Source organism: Paralichthys olivaceus, chromosome 21 (assembly GCF_024713975.1).
Source record: "Paralichthys olivaceus isolate ysfri-2021 chromosome 21, ASM2471397v2, whole genome shotgun sequence".
Lineage (NCBI taxonomy): Eukaryota > Metazoa > Chordata > Actinopteri > Pleuronectiformes > Paralichthyidae > Paralichthys > Paralichthys olivaceus.
In genome coordinates this window covers 14,017,114-14,039,986 of record NC_091113.1, presented here as the reverse complement: position 1 = coordinate 14,039,986, position 22,873 = coordinate 14,017,114, and the positions used below count along the sequence as shown (strand labels likewise).

Below are 22,873 nucleotides of genomic sequence, written 5' to 3'. Positions count from 1 at the left end.
TTCACAAAATTAGAAAAACATGTATTTGTACTGAAGAAGCTGTGGAATATTGCATAACATGTATAAATAGTAGTTGTGTCATGGTCTGTTTGAGAAATGTGACCATACAATGAACAAACAATGACTTTCTCAACTGTGTGTGTGTGTGTGTGTGTGTGTGTGTGTGTGTTTGGTAACTAACAGGGCTGGGCATTAATTTGAGGAAGTTGTGGTCGGTTTTGGGTTGGTAGCTGGGAGGGGTTAGAATATATGTTAACAAGAAAAAGGATAAGAAATTACCCCACACTTGAAAAGAATTGAGATCACAGCACCACAGGTAAACTACTTTTTAACTCTTTACATCTTGGTCACAAAGGCATACAATTATATTATAATGATTATTTTCAAATTGTGGGATTTAATGGTTGCAGATTTTCAAATTTTTAAACAATACACTTAAGTGTGAAATCCTTTTAGAGGTGTTTTGTGTTTAATAGACTTATTAATTAGCTTGCACAATATTGTTCATCCAAACTATTTAATTCTGTGGCTTTATTTTTGAGGGGAGCAATATTCTCCTTATATTGTCTAATGCAAGATAATGTTAGCAAAACTACTATCTATTTACACTGTGAATAGATAATATATAGAGTGAAAAGACTGCTAGATGGTAGTTAAACATTCATATATATATACACAGTATATAATGTGTATGTATGTATGTCAAAATTACCTTTTCATATTAAAATATGGTGTTTTTTAGAGAGCAGTAAAGTACCAAAATGTGTGTAACATCTGGCTTTGCTGTGAAAAGGCACTGGTTGTGAAAGACACTGGTTGTGAAACTGTACTTGAGAAATGAGAGATGGGTGTGTATTCTTCCCCTTTTCGAATTCACACACACACATGCAGATTTTTGCAACTAGCCTTATCAAGACCTTGGCTTGACTTCCATTCTTTGTGGACATTCTATCCAAAACCTGATCCATAACCATTAATCTAACCATTAACCATAATCAGGACGTTTTGCCCAATAAAACGATGGAAGACGCATTTTCCTGTCACAACAAAAATGAGGTCACACTACCCAGAATACAGGCGCTGAAAACTTTTGGACGAAGAGGTCTATAGTCACACAAAGACCTATGTGGAAAAAATGTAACACAACCAGATGGCCTTGTAAATATATGGATATATCCCTCACTCTCTACTTGGTTTTTTTTTTCAGTTCTTTTACGACCTGACTCGTACTACCTACTCTCTACATACAAGATGAATAAAGGCTCCACTGCTTCTGATGGCACAGTTAGCAAAGCCTGTGCTAAGTGTGGCCAGATGAGTAAAAAAGAGTCTAGTGGTAAAATTCTGAGCCATGGAGACTGCATGGGCAAACAAAGGCTGGGACAAGCCTTAACACACAGCCAGGAGCCCAGAGAGCTGCCAATGCCACCAGTCTCCACCTCCAGTGTCATGCACACTGCTCATCAGAGGCGGTGGTCAGCTGACTTCAGTAAGTGTGGGAGCCCACGTGTCATTACTGTGAAGAAGAACAAGAAAAAGCCACAGACTCCTCCGCGTAGAGGGTCTCTTGTCAAACCTCACGCAGCATCTGATTCGTTATCCAAGCGCTACTCCTGCCCCCCCTTGGGACTTTTGAGCTCACCATCCTCTTCCTCCTCTTCTTCCACCACCTCATCCTGCTCCTCTCCTCCTCCCGTACAGACCTCCGTCATCACTGGCCCCGACCCTCTAGGTTGGAAGTTGTGTCCAAAGTCGAGCTCCACCACTACCCAGGCTCGCACCAACAGGCTGTCTCTGCAGATCTCCCTCCCTGTCGTCTTTCCAGACAACAAACCCAGGCCTGTCCCAAACTCTAAACCAGATAACTCCCTTAATCAAGACCCCTCCCTGAAAATCAAACCCCCTCTCAGAGCAACACCATCATGTCGGCACCACTCAGAGTCTTCAGCCTTCCTCAGGTCTCTGGTGACACCTCAGCTTGTGGTGACACTTGAGGAACTCTGTGGCATGCATCTCCACCCAATCGACCTCTCAGACGAGCCCGATGACGTCTTCAGTGACGGGAGTGAAGTGGAGTCGAAGGTGACCCCTCAGCGAAAAATACCGCCACCGGTTCCAGAAAAAACCTTCATGGCCAGACAAATAGCAAAGCTGATTGCTCAATCGTCGCAGCACTATGCATCTGTTACCACGACTACAGAAGCAGACATTTATAGGAGCGCGATGAGGCCAAAGCCTAAACAAGCACAGCAGACTGACCTGCATGCCCCGAAATCAGGTAAGTGCTCTTAAAAGCTGGTTAAAAATTGTATATGATTAAATAATTGAAATGCAAATGAATTAACAATCACAACTGTATTCATAAACTGTATAAAAGCTACCTCTCTTAGATGTCTTCCGCTTTACACACACACAATAGATGAAGTTTTTGTTTATTAAGATGTACAAAATTGTCTGTAAAGTTTGCAGAGGGTCTAATTGCAGAAGGCAGAAGAGCCTCTCACCCTGATCAGCTTCTGATTGATTCTCTCTGAGAAGCTCCTCCTCTCCGTCAGTCAATAGTAACAACATTGACTTTGTTCCAGCAGGACTGCATCTGGACACGAGTTCCACTCCACGCTTCCCTGGCAGAGAAATCTGAACCTCCAGCCTTCATCCCCAAACCTCCAACACCGTTTACCATCAAGCAAATAATTCACAGATGGTGCATGTACATTTGTGAGGATGGGACACCATGGCCTCATCTTAGGTCTTATTTTAGTGTTTTGTTCAGTATTGTGTTTTTTTTCTCTGCTGCAAATATCTGCTGACTTCTCTCTAGAGCAGGAGCACACATGAGCTACGGAGCAGGAGATTCTCAGGTGAGGTGCACGCATTCTGATTGGTTACATGTGTACATGTCGGAGGTAAAACTAACCTGGGTCTGGAAAGAATAAAAGCTGGCATAATGCTGAGCAAAGTACCATCTGTGCTGTGAAAGCTTACAGAATACAGGCTTGAAAAATGGTAATGTGCAAACTAATCATATCTGGTGTGCAAAGGCCTTTAATCTGAAGTCACAGAAAAAGGCCAGGAGTGGTTAAGCCTCTGTTCAACCTCTGCTCAAGTTTGAATATAAATTATTATTATTATCATTATTATTATTATTAGAGTGGGATGAAAAATTATTTAAGTGTTGCCGCCAAATGAACCAATCGGTAACCAAATATATGATGACTCCTGGAAAGCACAGTGTAATATGGTCCTATAATACAGGCAAGTGGAGCCAGTGTTGTTCTGCCCTCCAAGCTGTGATGAAGACCTTGACATGTGGCTGAAAGCTAGAAAAAAACACGTGATGTGTTCAATGTTAATAAACAATCGTATTTCCTGAAAGATCAGGGTTTTTTTTTGTTTTTCTTGTTGTAAGGTTTTATATGTCCTGTCAAAACTTTGTTATGTACCTGAAAACTGTAAAAGTATTTCAACAATAAAAATAGATAAACAGTATCAAGTGAAGTGGGTGTAAATCTCCATAATGACAGCTACATTCAACACAATCACTTCCTTTTCTTTGGTAATTTGTCTACACCAAGCTGAATTACAGAGCTTTTATTTCTAAAGGTTGTGAACTTGAGTCTGAAGATTGCTCCAAATTAGCCAACGTGTTATGTATGAAGAAACAACAGCACTGAAGTCAATAATTACATAGATATGTCAAACAATTGAACAGCAATAAAGCAAATTCAGTTTCATCTCAGGAAAGGCATTGACAATAAAATCTTCATTGCAGATGAATCAGGTATGATGAACGCAACGTTTTCAAACTTTCACTCTGCACCATCGACTGTACACAACGTCTGCCACACAAACAATAAAAAGTGATGGTGCTTGAACACAGGCAGAGAAACCAGTCCATTCCTAACAGGCAGGTTTAGGAACATACATGCTATCTACTGTATAATAACCCGGTAGAGAATATTATCTGATACAGTGAAATAGTTTTGTGAAAAAAGGCTTCAGGTAAACTGATGTGAGTGGGAGGTAAATGGAAGAAGAAAGAGATTTGGATGGAGTTACTGTGAATCTGGCGCTGGTCCTCTGAGACGAGCTGGGCGTCCAGCAGAGCAGAGGGAGATCTGCAGCATGGGAAGCTGGAAGCATTACTGCAGGCTGGTGAGCGGTGGGACTGCACATCGTCAGAAGTACACACACACACATGCAGATACCTCTATCTCACACACACACACACACACACCTGTGTATCACACCATGGGCATTCAAATCTGAAGCTGCTGCATATTTCCATCATGGTTCACTTATTTCCTTCATTTGTTGAACTACAAATAATGTAGGAAATAATTATCATAATTTGCTGGATGCTGATTTTTAAAGTTTTCTACTGTATGTTTTGTACACATACACACGCTCATTCATTACCTACACACAGGTTCACACAGACAAGTCAATGTGTCTGTGTCTGGTTTATGTTTTGAAGAATGATAAGAATGCAATGGTTGAGCAGGTTATAATTGTATACTGTGAATGAAATCAAAATGGTCATTTATGATCAGAAAAGTGTGAAACATGACTGAACCAAACATACGTGATTATGGTTTCAAAACGATATCCTGGCTAAACACTGGTGGATATTTGATCATCGTTCAACAAGTGCAGAATTTATGATGATGACTCCAAAGGAAATATATGTATGTATGTCTTTATCAAACCCCCTTTGGTGCCAGCTGAGTTCCAATGTTGGCTCATGCTGGATGATCGAACACTCCAGGGTTTGAAATGTGCCAGTTATGCTCGGAGTGAGCAACACTGAAACACAAGTTTCAGTCATTAGTCACTGGGTGAGAACTTAGAGTAACAAAAGTCTCAGAAGTCTAAATGAGGTGGATGGATACACTTCACCTCTGAGGAACAAAAAGAGAAAGATGGAAAGCAGAGAAGAGGAGTTATTTTTAGCACCTGATTAAGGTTAGTGGTAACTTCAACAGCAGAACAGCATGTAGTAAATGCAACAGAGTACAGAAAAAAAATAAAAGTGACTGTAATTGCGTGAACATGTCGCTGGCCATGTGCCAGCTGACGCTAGTTGTACTTCGCATTGATTTTTGTTTTGCTCTCGTGGGAATCTTTTGAAAAACAAAGACTGTCTGCTGCGAGAAGCCTTTCAGGAATTTAATCATTCAATGATTTTTCTTCACAGCCTCTTTGACCATGCGTGCTGATCAATATTGTGTGTGTGTGTGTGTGTGTGTGTGTGTTCGTACGTGTAGTATGTGAGTAATTGGGAATCAGCACTCGAGCAGTGTCTTTAGCAAATGGTGAACAGGAGCAGGTGTGAAGCCATGATATGAGGTTGTAACAGATTCAGTGGTTTGAAGACTACTAAAAGATCACAAGTATATTTAATGCATGCAGTAATGTGCAGTGTACACATGCATGCTACCTTCCAGTGAATGTGCAAACGTTGCACACCCAAAACTGTCAGAGCATGAATGTGCAACTTAGTAAATGAGAGTATTCCCAACGAACCCTGGTGTGATTTTCTTTTTTCCCCCACAAACTTTTTATTTTTTTAATTTTTCAAGACGTAACGTTACAAATGCTTTGACCACTCCAACTTTTTTTGTGGTTTTTAGGTATATGCATTAAATCTGACATTTTAACAGAGGTGGAGAAAGCTGCTCTTTTCTCCCTCACACTGCTGTTGCCAATTTCTCATCAGAAGACGGGTAAACCCAGTTTGAAAGAGGTTTAGTCGGCAAGTTAGGGAGGCTTGGAATTTGTATTTATGACAATGAATTACACATCCCACCTGTAGGGGGAGCCAGAGTATAGCTAAGAGATAATCTATGTCCGTATAAATATAAACATAAGGCAGACAAGTAACACTTTAGTTTTCACAAATGCAAATGGCAGACATGTCAAAATAGACAATTTAACAGAACAACATATAATTTATATGAACCAACCAGGGCCCCAGGAAGAGTAGCCACTGTTGCAATTTAGTGGCTAATGGTGATCTAAATAAATAAATAAATATAAAACAACTTAAATTCACGATATAGCCAACCACAATCGTGGTTGATACTTTGAAATTACAAACAAACCATCAGATAAGTGTATATTGTTTACAGATATATTAAACTAGTTTGCATACATCACCTTAATTTGCAACATGTTATGTGAGTCCACTGGGACCTTGCCCTTGAACCTTTGACCACAAAAATCAAATCAGTTCATCCTTGATTCCAAGTGAATGTTTGTACCAAATCTGAAGAAATTATATACAGTATGTGTGGTATGTACCCTAGTGTATCACTGCTTTCAAATCTGTGTGTGTCTTATGTGTGGTGCACTACAGATACAGTGTTCATTCTCCTTTGTTGTGAGAGAACAACATCAAACTGTCACATGAAAAGACCTTGTTCCATTCAAACCTTTGTGTATCATAGATAGCGGGATCACTGTCAGCTGCACTCAGCATCATGAAGGTTAATTCTTTTCTCTCTTTGCAAAGGTGCAAATTACACAGGATGTAACTGTTCTCATCCTCCCGCTGCTCCATCCTCACCCATTGTCTCCCGCTCCAAACATGAAGGACAGAGGCTGCATGTCGCTCATTTAGAGAATCATGGCAGACAGATTTCCACAAATTCTGCATGAATGCCGATGTCAATAAATGTGATGTCCTTTGGTAATCTCACAAACCTGCTCAGTAAAGAAAAACATTGTTAAAATGTCTAGTGTTCTGGTGTGTTTAGTGTTGTTTTTGATGCGGCTACTCTGCTTTCCTTCACTCCTTTTTCTTTCCCTTATTATAATAAGTCACTCATCTAAAACTTGATTCAACACACAAAGTCAATAATCATTACAAGCCCAACAGAAACATTACAAAACAATAGGTGTGTTTGACTTGTTGCAACGCTTACTTAACGTGATCACAAATTTTGGTAACACTTTACATTAGGGAGCTCATATCAACCATTAACTAGTTGCTTATTAGCATGGATATTAGAGGCATATTGGCTCTTTATTAGTCATTATAAATTACTTATTAATGCCTTATTCTTAATGATCTTGTCTGCAACTATTCCATTGATTAACAGTTTTCCCTTAATAACCTCCTAATTACTGCTTATTGATGGAAAGTAAGGAGGTTATTGTACATGAATTACAATCAAGTGCTTGGATATGTTCATGAATATAAAGTGTTGCACAAATTTTTGTTAGATTTTTTTCCAGTGCTACAGAATATGGAGACTAACCAGAGGAATGAAAGAAATAAAATCATGGGCATCAGAAAAAGAGAGTGTGAGATGGAAAGTGCTCGACACTCCATCTCTTTATCATCCAGATGCTCTGCAACCTTCACCCTAAGGCTCTGCTCCTAATGGATTCACACTATAGGCCCTATAGTACTGGGAGATGTCAGTGTGTGCCGATACATTCTGCAGCAGTGGCCTTGAATGTCCATGGATGTGGTCAGAGTTGCGTATGCCACTCGCTTGTATACATTTATAGGCGAAAAGATCCAACTATTACCTTGCAACCCTTTATATAACAAGGTGCAGGAAGAAAGAGGGCAGCACTGCTGAAAAGGCAGAAGTAAGAAATGGGAGAATTGGTGAAAGAAGAGGGGATGGGGTGGAGGTTATTACTGATAATGTGGAGGAATTACTTTCCTTTCTCCTCTTCAACCCTGTGTCACGTGTCTGTTTCTCTAGTGAGAATGTATCCTCAGCTAGTGAAGCCATTTGTACACACAAACACACACACACACACACACACACACACATGTTTGTACTTCTGTCTTAGTGAGGACACTCACTGGCATGATGCATTCCCTAGCCCCTTATCCTAACCCTAACCATCCATACTAACCCTTATCCTATTCGAACCCTAAAACCAAGTCTTAACCCCCAGACAGTCCATTAAATGGTGGGTCAGAAAGTGAGTACCGGACAAAATGTCCACACTTTCCCCAGAATTTGTTCTGCTCTAATGGGGCCATCTCGTATGTATCTCACTTTAAGTGATTTGTACATCTTGTAGGCAACACCTCTCAGTATCTAAACCAAGTCATTACAAGAATAATTTTACACTTCCTGAGCTGTTAAAACTTTAAAAAGGATATTTTGAATGTGATCCATTGAGGCCCCTCATATGACTGTATTCTCTACAATGCCATTCAGTGCCAACTAGAACAGTGTCAATGGAACTCTTAACAGGTTTGTCCTTATCAAGTTTTAACAATATAAATATGTCAGGTACTCACTGTCAATCAGGATTAATGTCAATCCACAGATGACAAAACAGTTAACTCACCTCTAACTTTAACCTCCATGACAATGCTAATATCTTTGTTATGCTGTGACTGTAATCAGAGCTTTGAACTGTCTCAGCAAAGATTCAAAGGTGTATTTGGACTACGTGACATTTAGCAGATGTCTTGACTCACGGAGTAAGGGCTAAGTATAATACTTGAGGATACTTAGGATGGTGTTCTAATTGGGGGAGTGAAGGTTAAAGGATGGAACCTACAAATGGAATCAACAATCGAGTTAAGCTTTTGCTTGCCATAAAAGACCCCAAGTTTTGAGTGCCAACCCAGGAAAAATAGTATTGATAATGAACAATAAGTGAACTTTATTTGGGACTGATGATCTATTTGATCAATCAATGTGTTCCTGTTCCTAAGATTTAAAGTTCTTAAACCTTTAATGTTTTGTTTTTGTGCTAACTGAGGTACAAACAGACGGCCAAAAGAAGCTGGACAGCAGAGGAATGTGCTGCTGTTCAAAAGCATTTACGGAAATATATTGCCCTTAACCAAGTTCCTGGAAAAAATGAAAGCCAGCTCTGCATTGATGCAGAACCTGAAACACTCTCAAATTATGATTGGAAAGCAGTCAAATACTTCATAAAAACAGGATTACAGCCATGAGGAGGGAAACTGTGAGTGAAATTCCATTAGGCGAGTTTGAGGCAAATTGTAATAACCTCACTGCTAAGAGTTACCACACACTGGTTATTTCATTTTGTAGTGTGGTTATTTAAAATTTTGTGATCCTTTCATCAAATTATAGACCCAGACCAACCCATAATGGCAGGTACAATTAAGTTTTATGTTTATTTTACAAATGCTGTTGTCTAGAGCATTTGTTTTTTCTTTCAGCTGTTCCTTTTTTTTACACATGTGGTTTTGAATAATGTTTCTTAAATAAAAGTCTTATGGTTTTGAATTTGTTGAGCAGGAGGTCATTACTTGACTACCACGTTACTGAGCTAACCAGGGATGTGTACTGGTTGGTTTAGAGGGAAAAGAAACAAGAAGCAGAATGTATAGATCGTACACTGGAAAGTAAATAACTGATGCAGATGATTGTACCTGCTGTTGGGATTTTATCCTAAAATGTTTTGCATCAATCAAATCACAAGAATCTTATCTTTCCAACACTGTATCACTTGAGTATCTTCCAAGAATAGTATTAGCGTATATATGACTTTATCCTCCACTAACACTTAGTTCCCTGCTAAGATATAAAAACTAGAGATATGTATGTGTGTGTGAAATTGGAAAATGAAAGTGATATAATTGTGATTAGAATTTTTTCAGATTTTTTACGAAGCTGTAGAACCACCGTAAAGGCTGGACCCATCAAAAACCGGATGGTCTTCCTTAAGCGGCAAAAACGAGTATGTGTGTATGAGTGCACATAAACATTCACGTCATGCATGCACATCACGCAAGCATACTGTTACCATGCATACCTATTAACACACAGGCTGCAGATTTAAATGCACCAGGCCTACCAGACGGCAGAGGAGCCTTCCTCCTCCTAAATGTGTATAACACACTTTCATGATACATATTCTATGCTCTTATCCCCACCCTGTTCTGATCAAAGCAGTTGAGCATGGCAAGGAAAGTGGTGGGCAACAGCTGGAAAATCACAGCTGGAGGTGAGTACAGAGGAGCGTTGGGCCGCGACTACAAAGCAACGGCTCCATTTTGGGGAGAAAGTGAGCTCTAAAAGGCGCCCCGATGTTTTTCAGTTCCATTATCTCCTTTCATTTGCTGCCACTGTGCTTGTCGTCATTTACAGTCATTATCTAATGTTCTCTATCCCATCCCTGCTGCGAGCGTGTGGACCTTTTGCATTTTACTTGAAGAACTTTTGGAGCTGTGCACTTTCAGGAGACAGAAAGCTTTCCATAAAGCACCACACTAACTTTTAAAACCCATATTATATTGCTGCTTTGTTAACATGGAAGCTCAGCAAATAAAGGATTCGACATTACACAGATTGTGCCATAATCTAACACAAACATAAGCACTCGTGCAAAATCCCAAGATTCTGTTGTAACCTACACACGACCACATGGCTGTGACTTACACATCAACACAATCCTTTAACAGGAAAACCCCAATTCCAGTCTAGATGTTAAAATGTAACTTAGTAATTCATTTCTGACCCCAGCACCATTTCCTGCCATTATGTTCTGTCCATGTATACACACACACACACACACACACCCACACATTCATACCTGTATATAGTTACTTTTGTTAGATTAGAAATTGTTTAAAATGAATGTTAAAGTGTGAATACTGTCTCCTCTACTCAAAGTAATTCAACCATGACTGTGCTTTTGCTTTGATGAGCATTTGTAATTTTAATGAGACTGAATCAGTGTAATAACAACTCCCTTTTGAAGGGTGCTGCCCCAAGGTGACAAAGATATTGTTTAATATTTACATTGTAATGTCTGAATAACTGTGTAACCTACAAAGTCTGAACATAATTGGTGCTCCAGGTGAAAGAATGGATGCACAAGACCCAAATATATCCCTCTAAATGTATGATTTCTTTGCAGACTTTTATTCTGTATTCAATATGGAGTTGTTTATTACTTTTGGATTTGTATTCTGTCCCTGAGACATTTCCAAGCAAGGTGAAATATAACCCCTCCAGTGTTTTACGTGTCAGGGTCTCCTACTTCAGAAAAGGGAGAGATGCCTAGGAGACATCTTTTATCAAATATCTGAACATACTGATCAGCAACTCCCTGATGACTGAGCTCCTCACTGTGTCAGGTCACCACACAGAGAGAACTAATCACCATTTGTACCTGAGACCTTGTTACTTGAACTGTTTTAGACGAGTGCAAGTGTTCTTACCCGGATGTTGTCGAAGGATGATTTGTTAGTTACGTCATACAGAAGGAGAAGAGCTGAGGAGAGGGAGAGAAGAAAAGACACACATTTGAAATTTGACTGAGAGTCAATGAATAAACCAATTATTGTCATACTGCATTATACATAATTTATATATCTTAATGTGGTGGTATGATTGGTTGACCAATCAAAATTAGTCAAAACACCCTGATCTGAAGAGGCTGTTACAAAATTAAAAAGTAACCCAATACATCCACACTGAAATGAAGGAAACAAACAAAACCATAATTTGAGATTAGTGTTTTATGCTTACAGACATGGTCAGGGACATTCGGTGCTGTTAACATTCCACCTTCTACCCATGGGCAATATAGTTGTTATTATATAGTATAACCACAAACCTCCATAATCTTAAATCACATGTTTCAAGAGAAACGTAATGCCATGCAGAAAACACTTTCAGGCTTTTATCTTTTTGAATCCAAGTCCTGCTACAAACTTCCTGAATCAAGAAAAGTGAAGATATCGTAACTTAAGAATAAAACGCATGAGTTGTTTCACAAAAAGACAATAACCGAGTGAATGTGGATCTTTACAATTGCTGAAAAAAATCACTGTAGACATACACCCACACGTCAAGAATCGTATAATATAAAAAGGTATGTCATAGTAATAGTAATAATAACAATGATAGTAAAATGCATTTAGAGAGTTGTGCAGCCATGTAAGGGTTTACAATCCTCTGATTATTTTCAGAACTCAGCAGCACCAAGCATCATCCATTATTTGCAAAATATAGTTTAAAAATTATAAAAACAAACACTTGTTTGAGTAGCAGAGTTATATGCTCATTCTAATATGCTTTGCAGATACGCATTAAATATTTATAGTTTTGATGTTCAGCAAGAGCTTTTGGACCTTACACAGGAGAAATGCACAAAGAGAAAAAATTGTTTCCGCCAGAACTTCAGCAAACTGCTGAGCTCTTCTATTCAGCACAGCGTTAGCGTTGCACCTGACAACATAACCACACATGTGAATACTAATTACCACCAAGCTCACACATGAACATCACCTCAGGTATTTTGCAGCACGAACCGGAGGGTGTGCATAATAAAGCTCTTGTCAGACAGAAAAAGCCATTACACCTATGAGGGCATTTGCAGCTCATTTTCTCAGCTGGATCAACCTTCACTTTAGAGAATTAGCCAAAGCTAATTACCTCCAGAGCACCTCTCCTCCTCCAACTAATGCATCTGGTCCCTCCAGCCATCTCCTCCTTCACTTACATCTCACACCATCCTCATTCCTACACTGTTGCACGGCAGCATTTTCACCAATCCACTTGAGATTAGGTACTGCATTTGTTAACTCCAGCCAGACAAGTCCATGAAGGGTGTTTTAATGACTTTTAATCACTGTGGTCTGTCTCTGTCACACTCAGAAAACACAGGGAGAGGGAGAGAAAAGAGGACGGTGGAAAGCAAAAGGAACAGAAAAGAGAAAGAGGCAACCTGCCCGTTCACCAACGTCACCATGGTTGCTTCCCTTCACCTTCCATAATCCAATTATAAATTGCCTTGACCGCAAGACAAACAAAAGCTTTTCATCATATGCATAGGGGCTGCAACATAGTTGGCATTAGACGGAAATAACCAACTTCGAAAGACGGAGGAGGCAATGCCACAGGGTAGAGGAAGTGCGTAGTGAGGGATAAAAAGAGAAGAGTTACAGACAGGCAAGGAGAAGAAGACGAGACAAGACTAAAATACAGACATATGCTGACGCACCTGGAAACTTCCAACAGAGGATGACGGCAGGCATGTTTACAGGAGAGAGGCTGACAAAGACTATTAGTGCTATTGCACCCTTTTCTGATGCCTGAATTGACAAGTTCAAAAATTTAATCAAGCATCACGCTGGGTAGAAAACAGTAAAAATAATATTTATTCACACATAATTTTCTTTGTGTGAATATGCAGAGTCCTTAGGTGAGGGACAAGACTTTGGGGCCTGTAGCTTTCGGTTCCCAGTTTGACCAGTCAAGTTTGAGCAGGCTTTGATTGCCCGCAGTCTGTGTTGTATTTGACTCATGTAATCAAAGAAACTATTTAGACTGTGAACAGTGAACGGTAAATGAAAGATTGAGACTTGGCCTGAATATCCACTCTCTATACCAGAAGCTCCAAAATATTGCCAGTTGCTCCCAAAGGCGAACGTGTTCCAAGATTGTTTGGCTCCAAATGTCATCTTACTTTGTCTCATAAAACCATCTGCTCCACTGCTTTTCCCACTGGTTCACTCTCACTGCTCAAACAGCATGGTTTTCAGCTACAGCAGCTTGTTCCCAGAGGTAAAAGCGGTGGAGACCAAAACTGGAGGTAAAGTAATAATGAATATTGGACTAACATTCAAATGGTGGCCACAGAAACAACTCCGAAAGTATAACAATGTTGCTTTTTAACTGCTGGAAGTCAAACATAGTTTCCCATTACTTATTGTGGCTGCGGCACATGTTCTATTTGTCACTCCACAGTGACTCATCAGCTAAAAATTGTGATTGAGATTTCTAACTTGGTGTGTACAGCACTATTTGCCAAATGCTCACTCGCCCTGTCCCTCTACTGTGAGCTACCGGTTGCTCAGGCTATGTCTGTAATGTTTGTATCCTCCACAGACAGTCAACCTCATAGTTCAACTACAGTTATAGCATGCAGTGCAGTTCTCTCTGTCACAGTACAGATCAGAAAATGCACGTATGATTAGTATTTGTAATGCTCATATAAATGTATTCTCTTTTTAACTTTATTTTCAGAAATAAAACAAAACAATGCAAATTCCACCTTCACTCATGTACGCTTGTGCAAACTGCCGGCGCAACAGTATTCCAAACCATATGACCTTCTAACTAAATTGACTTTGTAAAACACAACCAGGCTTCACTATCATACAGTTCCTGCAGGAACGCCTGAGCAGGAAGAGATGGAGTTTGATGGAGTCAAGTGATCCATAAAGAGCACAGACATCCATCACTTCTCGGATGATAATCTTGCGTCAGTAATCACTGACTGACCTTGGCTGCTTTCCTCCTCTTCAAAATAAGTGACACAAACATGCATTGCATACTGACATTCGCATACAAATGCCTTACATGTTGAATGATGAAATAAATCATATTCTTCCTTAGTACTTGACTAAAGCCCTCAGCATTAATGTGTGGTTGCAGAGGTCATAGCAGTTTTACTAGTTACATACAGTAGGCCTATGTAAAGCATCATTTTAGTGGTTATATGATATTTTTGATCTTGATTTGAGTGACAGCACAAAAATATGTATGTATATAATAAGGAAGGGATATAGAGCACAACAGTGTGGTGCCATTCTAAAAGGGTCACTGGGCAGTCACTGTTATGTTCTGGGATTCTGGGAAGGTTGTGGTTCTAACATATGCATTCTTAATGCCCAGGATTCTTTCAAAAAGAAACACTGTAGGAAAAAAGATGTGAAAGAAAAGACAATAATAAATTGTTTTAAAGTTTGGCAGTTGAATGTTATTAGCAATATGATTATTACCTTTTTATTGGGTCTTTTACTTCTACTACCACTACATTTCACTCCTATCTGTTTATATGACAGATATAGTTATTACAGTAGATGATTTGCTCATTAACCTTTTATATCCAAAACAAATTCTGTCTTATCACCCAGTAGTACAGTATATTTTATAATTAGCAACACATCGACCACCAACAATACTAAAATGCTACTGACATTAAGTTAATCAATTATGATGTTCATTCAATATTATAATAAATATACTACAACCTAAAAGAGGCCAGGCCACTTTTAATATTTTCTCATTTAGGAATAGGAGAAGAATAGCTTTACATTTTGGGGAAGTGATAAATTCAGCGAGAGGAGTAAAACCACTCTCATGTCTGTATATTAGATAAGGACACAGGTGGCAAAAGTACACACATTCCTTACTCAAGTAGAAGTACAGATATTTGTGTTAACAACAACTCAAGAAAAAGTATGAAAAAAGTAAAAGTACGGGCTCTGAAAGGTATAAAAGTTAAAGGTACGCCACTGAAGGCCATTTCTTTGGGCCGTATCTGTGCAAAGCAAACTGAAACTCATGTCACATAACTATCGTTCAAAGAGATGTAACTTAATCTACTCTTAAGTCAAATAAAATAAACACATACATGGTTAAAGCAAGAACAGATTTGTGAGGAAATGTGTACATTGTATTTGAAGTATTCCTCGTTTCATTGTCAATGTTATCGGCGATGTTGGCTGACTCTTACTTTCCTTTAAGTTGTTACTCCTTGTTACGAACATATTCACCGAACCTCTTCTCCCTCTCTTGTCTGTTTTATCTGGATTCTTCTTTTATGCTGTGTAACATCTATTTAGCGTGACATTCATCAATATATGTAATAAATGTAAGTAGTAGAAGTAAAACGTTGTAAGTGTTAGTTACTTAGTATAAGTAATAAGAGAGTCACATATACGCTTATGTGCTTCCATTTCAGTGAATAAAGCATCTAAAAGCTTCCTATCTTCTTGCATAAGGTCTTAATGTATATTTCCGAGGTATGACAGGCATCTAGTTTAGACCCATGGCTTCAGAAGTGACTTTTACTGACTGAACTGATTTACATGCACACTGAGCACTTTCCATCAGTTTGCAAATTGCAGCAACTCAGTGCCAATGGTCGCTCTTCTGGTCCATTACTGCCTTGAAAATTAAAAGCATGCAGATGATTACTGCACACTGAGGACACCTGCAAATAAAAACTACAGTGTGTGTGTGTGTGTGTGTGGGAGACGAGCATTGCTTCATCCCATCTGGAAAGTTGCTGCCCCAGCACTGATGTTACCGTTTCAAACGAATGAGAGACCGTGTACGCAATTCCTCCGAGCACCTTCCATCGCCTTCATTATTCCTCTGACAGTTCCAGCAGCAGTTGTCATTTCTATCTCCTATCTTCTGTCTAACATTCCTCTCTCCACGGTATCCATTTTAGACAGGGGTGGATCCAGCACCATGACGTGTAATTTCTAAATCCTCCTGGCGTGCTGACAGCTAAAACCATTCACATTTGGACATGGCCTTTTCAAACAAATGTTGAATAGGAATGAACAGATGAAGTGTTTGGAATATGAGAGCTGGAGGTCAGTGTATTCTAGTCTGTAGACAATACGTTCAGTGGAAGAGTATAAGCACGCACACACACAGCATTCCTTTTGAGCTTCCTCCTCTGAACTCACCTCACACACATCTTCAGGAATAAAGCCTCAAAAATTTCTTTGAATGCGACCTCGGACATCTGTCTGAAAATACAAGAAACTGTGTGTGTGTGTGTGTCTGCCTGTGTGTCAAAGAGAAAGCTTGATGACGGATCGCACAGCTCATGGCTTTTCCCTTTAATGTTTTGTTTCCCATTGTCGTTTCCCTCTTCTTCATCACCTACTTCCTTCTCTCCTTCCCTCTCACTCCTCTCTTTTTCCATTGATTATTAATTTTCCTCTCGTACTTTCTCCGCTCAACTCTCGATCGCTGTTCCCCTCCTGCAGTCCATCCTCCCGTCTTAGTCAGGATTTGTGTCGCCCCCACAGGTTGCCGCTGATTGAGGCCCACACTCTTTCTCATTAGTGATGAAAGCAGTAACTCAAGGAGTTGGAACAGAGGGAATAAAAGATGAAGCGGGCTGGACGGAATGAGGCAGAGCAGAGCAAAGACATAATGAGGCAATGACACTGATTTAGTAAGAAATTGATTTTTGTCTCTATCCGTCCTACAGTTCTCGTTTGTCACTATGTCTGTGTTCCTGCATCTTCACTGTTGTGGCTTTTTTCCAGCCATGGCAGAAAGTTAAAGACGCTTTGCAGCAGGTTTTGGGAGAGTACAGACCATTAGATGTGGAAACACCTGAGTCGGCACAATGTTTTCAGACCTAAAATGTCCCTGATATGAACACTGCCATCCTACACATGTGGAGCCAGAGTCTTGCAGGTGGTGAGGTTCTGACGATACACACACTCAGCAATTGACAGGTCAGTCTCAATCATGACATTTCACTACATTTTTATAGAATTAAATTAAATAATAATTAATTAATAACTTATTAAAAGCAAATTTAAAGTTTAAAGTTTAGCCCTTGAGTATACATCCAGATGCTTTGGCTTCACTTTTGGGGAGCTGTCATGTCGTCCATTTTTATATATGACAGTGGTGCAAATCTGAATAAATGGGCAGATCAAGGGATTTTGTTGCACCTTCTCTGCAGCATTTTCAATCAAATTAATTCACCCTATGGAAGTATCAGTAATGCACAAAGACCTACAGATTCTGAGAGTCAGGTACACATACTAAAGCGTTAAAGACAAGTTCTCATGTGAGAGTAAGAACTGCATTGCATGCCATGTGAAACTAGGAGGCTTGACTGTCTGTGTGGATTGTAACAACTTTAAGGATGATGGTGCCAGCAAGCAAGTGACAAATAACGCTGCACAAAGCCATACAATGAGGCAATGGAGCAAAACACCTGAACACACTCATGTTAACATAAGTATAAAAAAAGATTTGTATTACACACATGCAATTCATGGAAAACACTGCTTTCACATGATGTGATAGGGCATTAGCTCTCAGAGCACCCTTCTAGTTTCCTATTTGTACGACCACGTTACTTCTTCTTTACATAGTCATTACATAGTCTTGCTCTAAAGTACTTTAATTGAGCTGCATGTTATAGCCTCTGCTGCAGTTGTGTTTTTCTAGAATACTGAAGAGGTTTGCCTCATAGTTTGAAAACCTCTGAAATACACTAATTCATCGAGGCATTGCAATAAGAACAAGATGCTCGCTGTTTGAGGAAAAACAGTAATGATGTAGTCGGCTGCTTGGCGAGCAGCCATCGCTTATAGAAAGCTGTGTGGGTACGTTGGTTTGGCACTCGACTTCGCCCCCTGCACTACCAATGGATAACAAAGAAAGCGATGGTCATTACATGGAAATTAAGCTGCTCAAGCACCTCATTATGGACAGCACAGCCCCAACAACTCCTTCAAACATACACCACCATTTGGAGTCGTCATCCGTAATGCAGCCATTGTTGCATGAAATGTATTAACTCCATCATTCTGTTTCTTTATATTTAGGATTTCGGCTTATTTTTCTGCGAGATAAGGTGAGAGGTAAGGACTTTCGGATTTTGAATGTCCATCATTTGTTAATGTTAGAAAAACTCAAGAAAAAGTCCAGAAAATGTGGACCTGACTTTTTCCAGAGGTTGCCTTTCACATATGAAGATTACAGAGGGAGATTTTCCAGGTAAAATGCATTTGCGAGTAGTTGAACTTGCAAATGCTCCTGGTAGAGCTTGCATGATGAAGGAGGGACATAACGTATAAATCTGTTCACAGCACATTGACACCGGCCTCAGTTCTTGAATCTTGTTGTCTAGTAGTGAAACCTCTCTGGCCTCTGTAATCTGGGAACTTCAGACAACCTTCTGCTCCTCTTCAATTCCTCTGTGTTTGCTTTCCTGTGCCACCACTTCATTACAGAGACTATTGAAAGCCTACACTGACTCCACTCTAACCCTAAATTCACCCTCTAGTCTCCACATCAGTTGCCTTTTTGTCTCCAGCGTGGTTTCTGGCCTCAGCCAACCCAGAGGGCGATGAAGGTTAGTTGTTTGTTTGAATAGGTCGGACTCCTCTGCTCCTCTGGGCCTCTTGTTTTCCTTTTTCTGATTTGATGAACTAGTTTCTCTTTTTTGCTCATAACCTTCTCCCCCTTGCATCAGCTTTCTATCTCTCTCAGTTTCACCAGTGTTCTGTTGCATTTTTATCTCTCCCTCTCCTGTCTACCCCCCTCTGGGTACTCGTCACCCCCCTCTGATCCTGCTTGTCTCTCTTAACACCCTGTGGGTTCGCTCCATGCTGTGGAAATGACAAACTGTCAGCTCACCTGGGAGGGAGAGATGGAGAAAAATCCAGCTGGTTTCTGGACCCACCTGGACTTTTGCGGCACCCTCTACACCAGATGGGGCAGGCAGATTGCACTGAGCTCACTGCAACCAACAACCCAGTGTCTGGATCTTCTTGGTTTCTCTCGTTAATGGCTTAATAATGGTCGAAATCCAGGCCAACGATGAATAAAACATCAATAGTTGTCCAGGGAGCAAAGTTTCACTTTGAAATGTTCAACTCTGTGACTCGGTTGCACTGACGCCCTGCACAAAGACGCTTGAGTCCTCCTGCAGCAAACGCAGTGTCAGCTCCAACGTGGCCCCTTGTTACTAGTATTCCGCTATTCTTCCTGCTCTCCAGAAAATGAATCTTTGCTTTAAACCCTGATTTTTCCACCAGCGCCATCTGATTGGCATAACTGCCCCCTATCCAGTATAAATATCTCAAAATCTAAGTGACAGATTTGCCCAATGTTGTTCATTGATGAGTCTCAGCTGATGAACTCCAGTGACTTTGGTGTTCACTAAGACTCTCCTCGGTCATATCCATCGTCCCATTGTGATGAATTGCAATTTATTCATATCTTCAATAATTAATCTATATGGTTTATGAAACAACAACCTTAACAAAATAGTAGCAAGCAAATATGTTGAACTATGAAGCTGAAAACATGATTAACATTATACCTGCCAAATATCAGCATATTAGCTTGTCATTCTTGGCATATGCTTGTGTTAGTGTTTAAGTCAGAGCACTGCTTGGCTCATGAGCAGCCGAGGGCCTGTTTTCACCATAGACTGTTTTTAAAAATAGACGACATGACTGCTTCCGAAAAGTTAAGCCAAAGTGCCTTGATCGCCACATAATGACTAGCAGTAGTATAGGTCACAAACCTTGAACTCTCCATGTTAGTGGATAGGACATGGACCAAATTATATAATACATGTTCATCTTTATATATGTTCTATGGTTCAGAGAGAACTTCACACGCTCCCACTCAATTGAATTTGTGTGTGTACTGACGTCACAGCAGAAAAAAAGAGTCTGACTCTCTGCTCAGCAACGTCATCTGCCTGTACTCTGCGTTGGCTGACTGACATGCAAGCGCACTTTCCTGGTGAATTTCTTTGTACATAAATGGATGTGCCGTGATACAGATCAAAAGTGGAGGCGCTGTAATTGTTGACTCTTTTTTTAGACTTTGAATGTGCCCATTCCTACCTTGCACTGCTCAGTAACGAGGCAGATCTCTCAGACTGCCCGATGTTTACATTTCAAAGCATGAGTCATGAAAAACTGTCCACTAGTTCATAGGAATCGACAGCTTTCATGACAGCTGCGTTCAGGCTGAACCTTCTCCCCTGGTCCTGGCTGTCGGGCTGAATGAGCTTTATTTAAGAGTCAGTAGCAGACGAACAAGTGAGAGGAGCAGCTTTGAGGCTCCCTGGATGCCTTGTTAAAGATCAGCGAGGGTTAACTGTTGCACTGACAGAGCAGAATACAGACGGGCAGCTGGCCAAACGTACACACACCCACACACACTCGCATTAAATGATTCAGAAAAATACATAGATAGCAAGAACACATGCAATTTCATACATACCAACAACCATTACAAATACATCTCCACACTTCCCACAACATGGCACTCACACACTCATACATATACATTTGAAAGATATAGAAATTCACAGCAACCACCAACTAAGATCTTATTTTGTTTGCTGCAGAACAAATTTGTGTGTTACCCAACACCTGCACATTCAGGTTGTCCTAAGGGACACTGCCATTTGTACTCAGTGGGGTTGCTAGACACACACACACAGCACAGTGCAATACCTGTCCAATCTCCCACTGTGTGAGAGGCAGGCTCATTTTTCCACCCAGTGGTTAGCCTTGCACCAAAGGCAACTTGCACATCACAGAGCCTCTTGCAAATTCCTGTGTACACACACACACACATGCGCACACACTACACACATCGGAAACACACATATCTGTCTGCAAATGTTTTTTTTTTTCTATCCAGGGGACAGGAAAAGGAAAGAGGGGCACTGTCAATTGTCCATTTGAAGAAAAAAATACATTTTGCAAAAGGTGGAAAATAAAAAAGTCAAGGGAAGAACGTCAGTCACAGTCAAACAGTCACTCACATTAACAAACACTGAGGAATCCTACCGTGAGCGTCGCGGTAGTAGGCATGTGTGACACTCCGGAAACGCTCCTGACCAGCGGTGTCCCATATCTAAAAAGAAGAACAAATCAATCATCGACATGTCTGCCAAGCTCCCACCAGGAGTAACCAAGTGATAACTCCAGGGCCAAAGTAAGCACATCACTGACTCCATTAGCAGTATGCTAGTACTAACTAGTTTAACATTTACTAACATATAATGCTGCCTGTTACCATTTCAAACAAACTCAACTAAACACTGTTACTAAAGAGGTCCTTTCATTTTTATTTCTACCTGAAGGCCACCGTACACACTATTCAATATACAGCATAACCTCCTACACACTGATCCTTTAAACCGAATCGATTAATTTGCTTGCTACCTGGTTGCTGCTGATAAAACCAGCCAATCAATGGCTAGAAATGAAAAGCTGCTGATCTCAAAACTGATTTAGAAAATGCAACGGTAAATCAGCTGTGAACTGCGTGCATGTCATGTGAGAACAAAAAGGGCGAACGGTCTCTACCAAGTAGAACAAAAGAACGGGCTGCTGATAAGCCACATTTTGGTCGAGTCAATTCTACCTGCAACAGACTTATTCATCTGTGCTTAGAATTGCAGGATATTACAGTGGCTGAGTCATTACAAAGATAATGACAGAGACAATGGTGAGTCTGGATGCTATAAAGGGCATTTACATATCTCACCCTTTGGTATCCCTCTAAACTAATTCTCAGGTTTTACTCTCGCCAGCATGTGTTTCACTGATTCTGCTCCCTTTACTACACTTGCATATGTTTGACGTGCCTCTGTTCAGTAAGAAATCAGAGACATGCAGTAGAAATACAATCTGTCAAAGCAGTGGACATCTGGAGAATAACGCATTCTAACATAAAAAAGTGAAGACTAAAGGTGAATATAACTGTCAGCAAATTTATGACACAAATATGATGATCCTCAATCTGAAAGTTTATCAGGGAGCATTTGCTTTTGTAGGTGCATTAACAGTAGAAATTTCTCAAGAAGCATCAGGCTGCTGAAAAAGGCTCTGATGAAACCCAAAATGCACAACCTACCCTGTATAAAATAATCTCACTTCAATTTCAATGCTCACATGAGACCAGTTTATGCTCTTCTGTTGATATGAACAGAGGATAAACCAGAATTACAGCCTCATGGTTGTACACCTTCACCACCGATAGCAGTTGCAGTATAAGTACATTTTTCTCAAGGCTGGTTTGGTCACCATGACCTTTGACCTTTGAACACTGATCAGTAATATTTGAGTCCACAGCTCGTCAAAATTTGAAGAAATTCCCAAAGGTTAGAATTGAGATATCATGGTCAAGAAGCCAAAAACATGTTTAGTGAGGCCACTGTGGCCTTGAATGTTGAACACCCAATTCTGATCAGTTAATCTGTGAGTCTTAGTGAACCTTTGTGCCATATTTGAAAGGATTCTCTTGAGGGGTTCTTCGATGTTCACAAAGCAACAATATAGTTTTGTGAGGTCACATGCCCTTGACCTTTTACCTCC

At 40.2% G+C, this 22,873-nt stretch overlaps 2 protein-coding genes across 3 annotated transcripts in view; one reads left to right on the top strand and one right to left on the bottom strand.

Annotated features, from left to right (window-relative positions):
- LOC109626619 (ras-related protein Rab-26) overlaps positions 1–22,873 on the bottom strand; it is a 60,403-nt gene that overhangs the window by 9,454 nt on the left and 28,076 nt on the right. Inside the window, exons 4-5 of the mRNA XM_069517117.1 lie at positions 21,341–21,407; positions 11,180–11,232 (exon numbers count right to left, since the gene is read on the bottom strand). Coding sequence (XP_069373218.1) covers positions 11,180–11,232; positions 21,341–21,407 — 120 coding nt within the window. The remainder of the gene's footprint in view (positions 1–11,179; positions 11,233–21,340; positions 21,408–22,873) is intronic.
- On the top strand, positions 213–3,489 carry LOC109626618 (uncharacterized). 2 transcript variants are annotated; one of them, XM_020082711.2, is made up of 3 exons: positions 213–316; positions 1,208–2,278; positions 2,589–3,489. In XM_020082711.2, exons 2-3 carry the CDS (start codon positions 1,252–1,254, stop codon positions 2,639–2,641), a joined length of 1,080 nt encoding a protein of 359 aa, XP_019938270.2. In that variant the 5' UTR covers positions 213–316; positions 1,208–1,251; the 3' UTR covers positions 2,642–3,489. The 2 variants fall into 2 exon arrangements, with proteins under 2 accessions (XP_019938270.2, XP_019938269.2); XM_020082710.2 differs by having other exon boundaries at positions 2,586–3,489.

Bases quoted from the DNA above. Each gene is read 5' to 3' on its own strand.
- LOC109626618 (XM_020082710.2), top strand. From the start codon at position 1,252: ATGAATAAAGGCTCCACTGCTTCTGATGGCACAGTTAGCAAAGCCTGT. The intron at 2,279-2,585 runs GTAAGTGCTCTT...ACTTTGTTCCAG, and splicing joins CCTGCATGCCCCGAAATCAG to CAGGACTGCATCTGGACACG.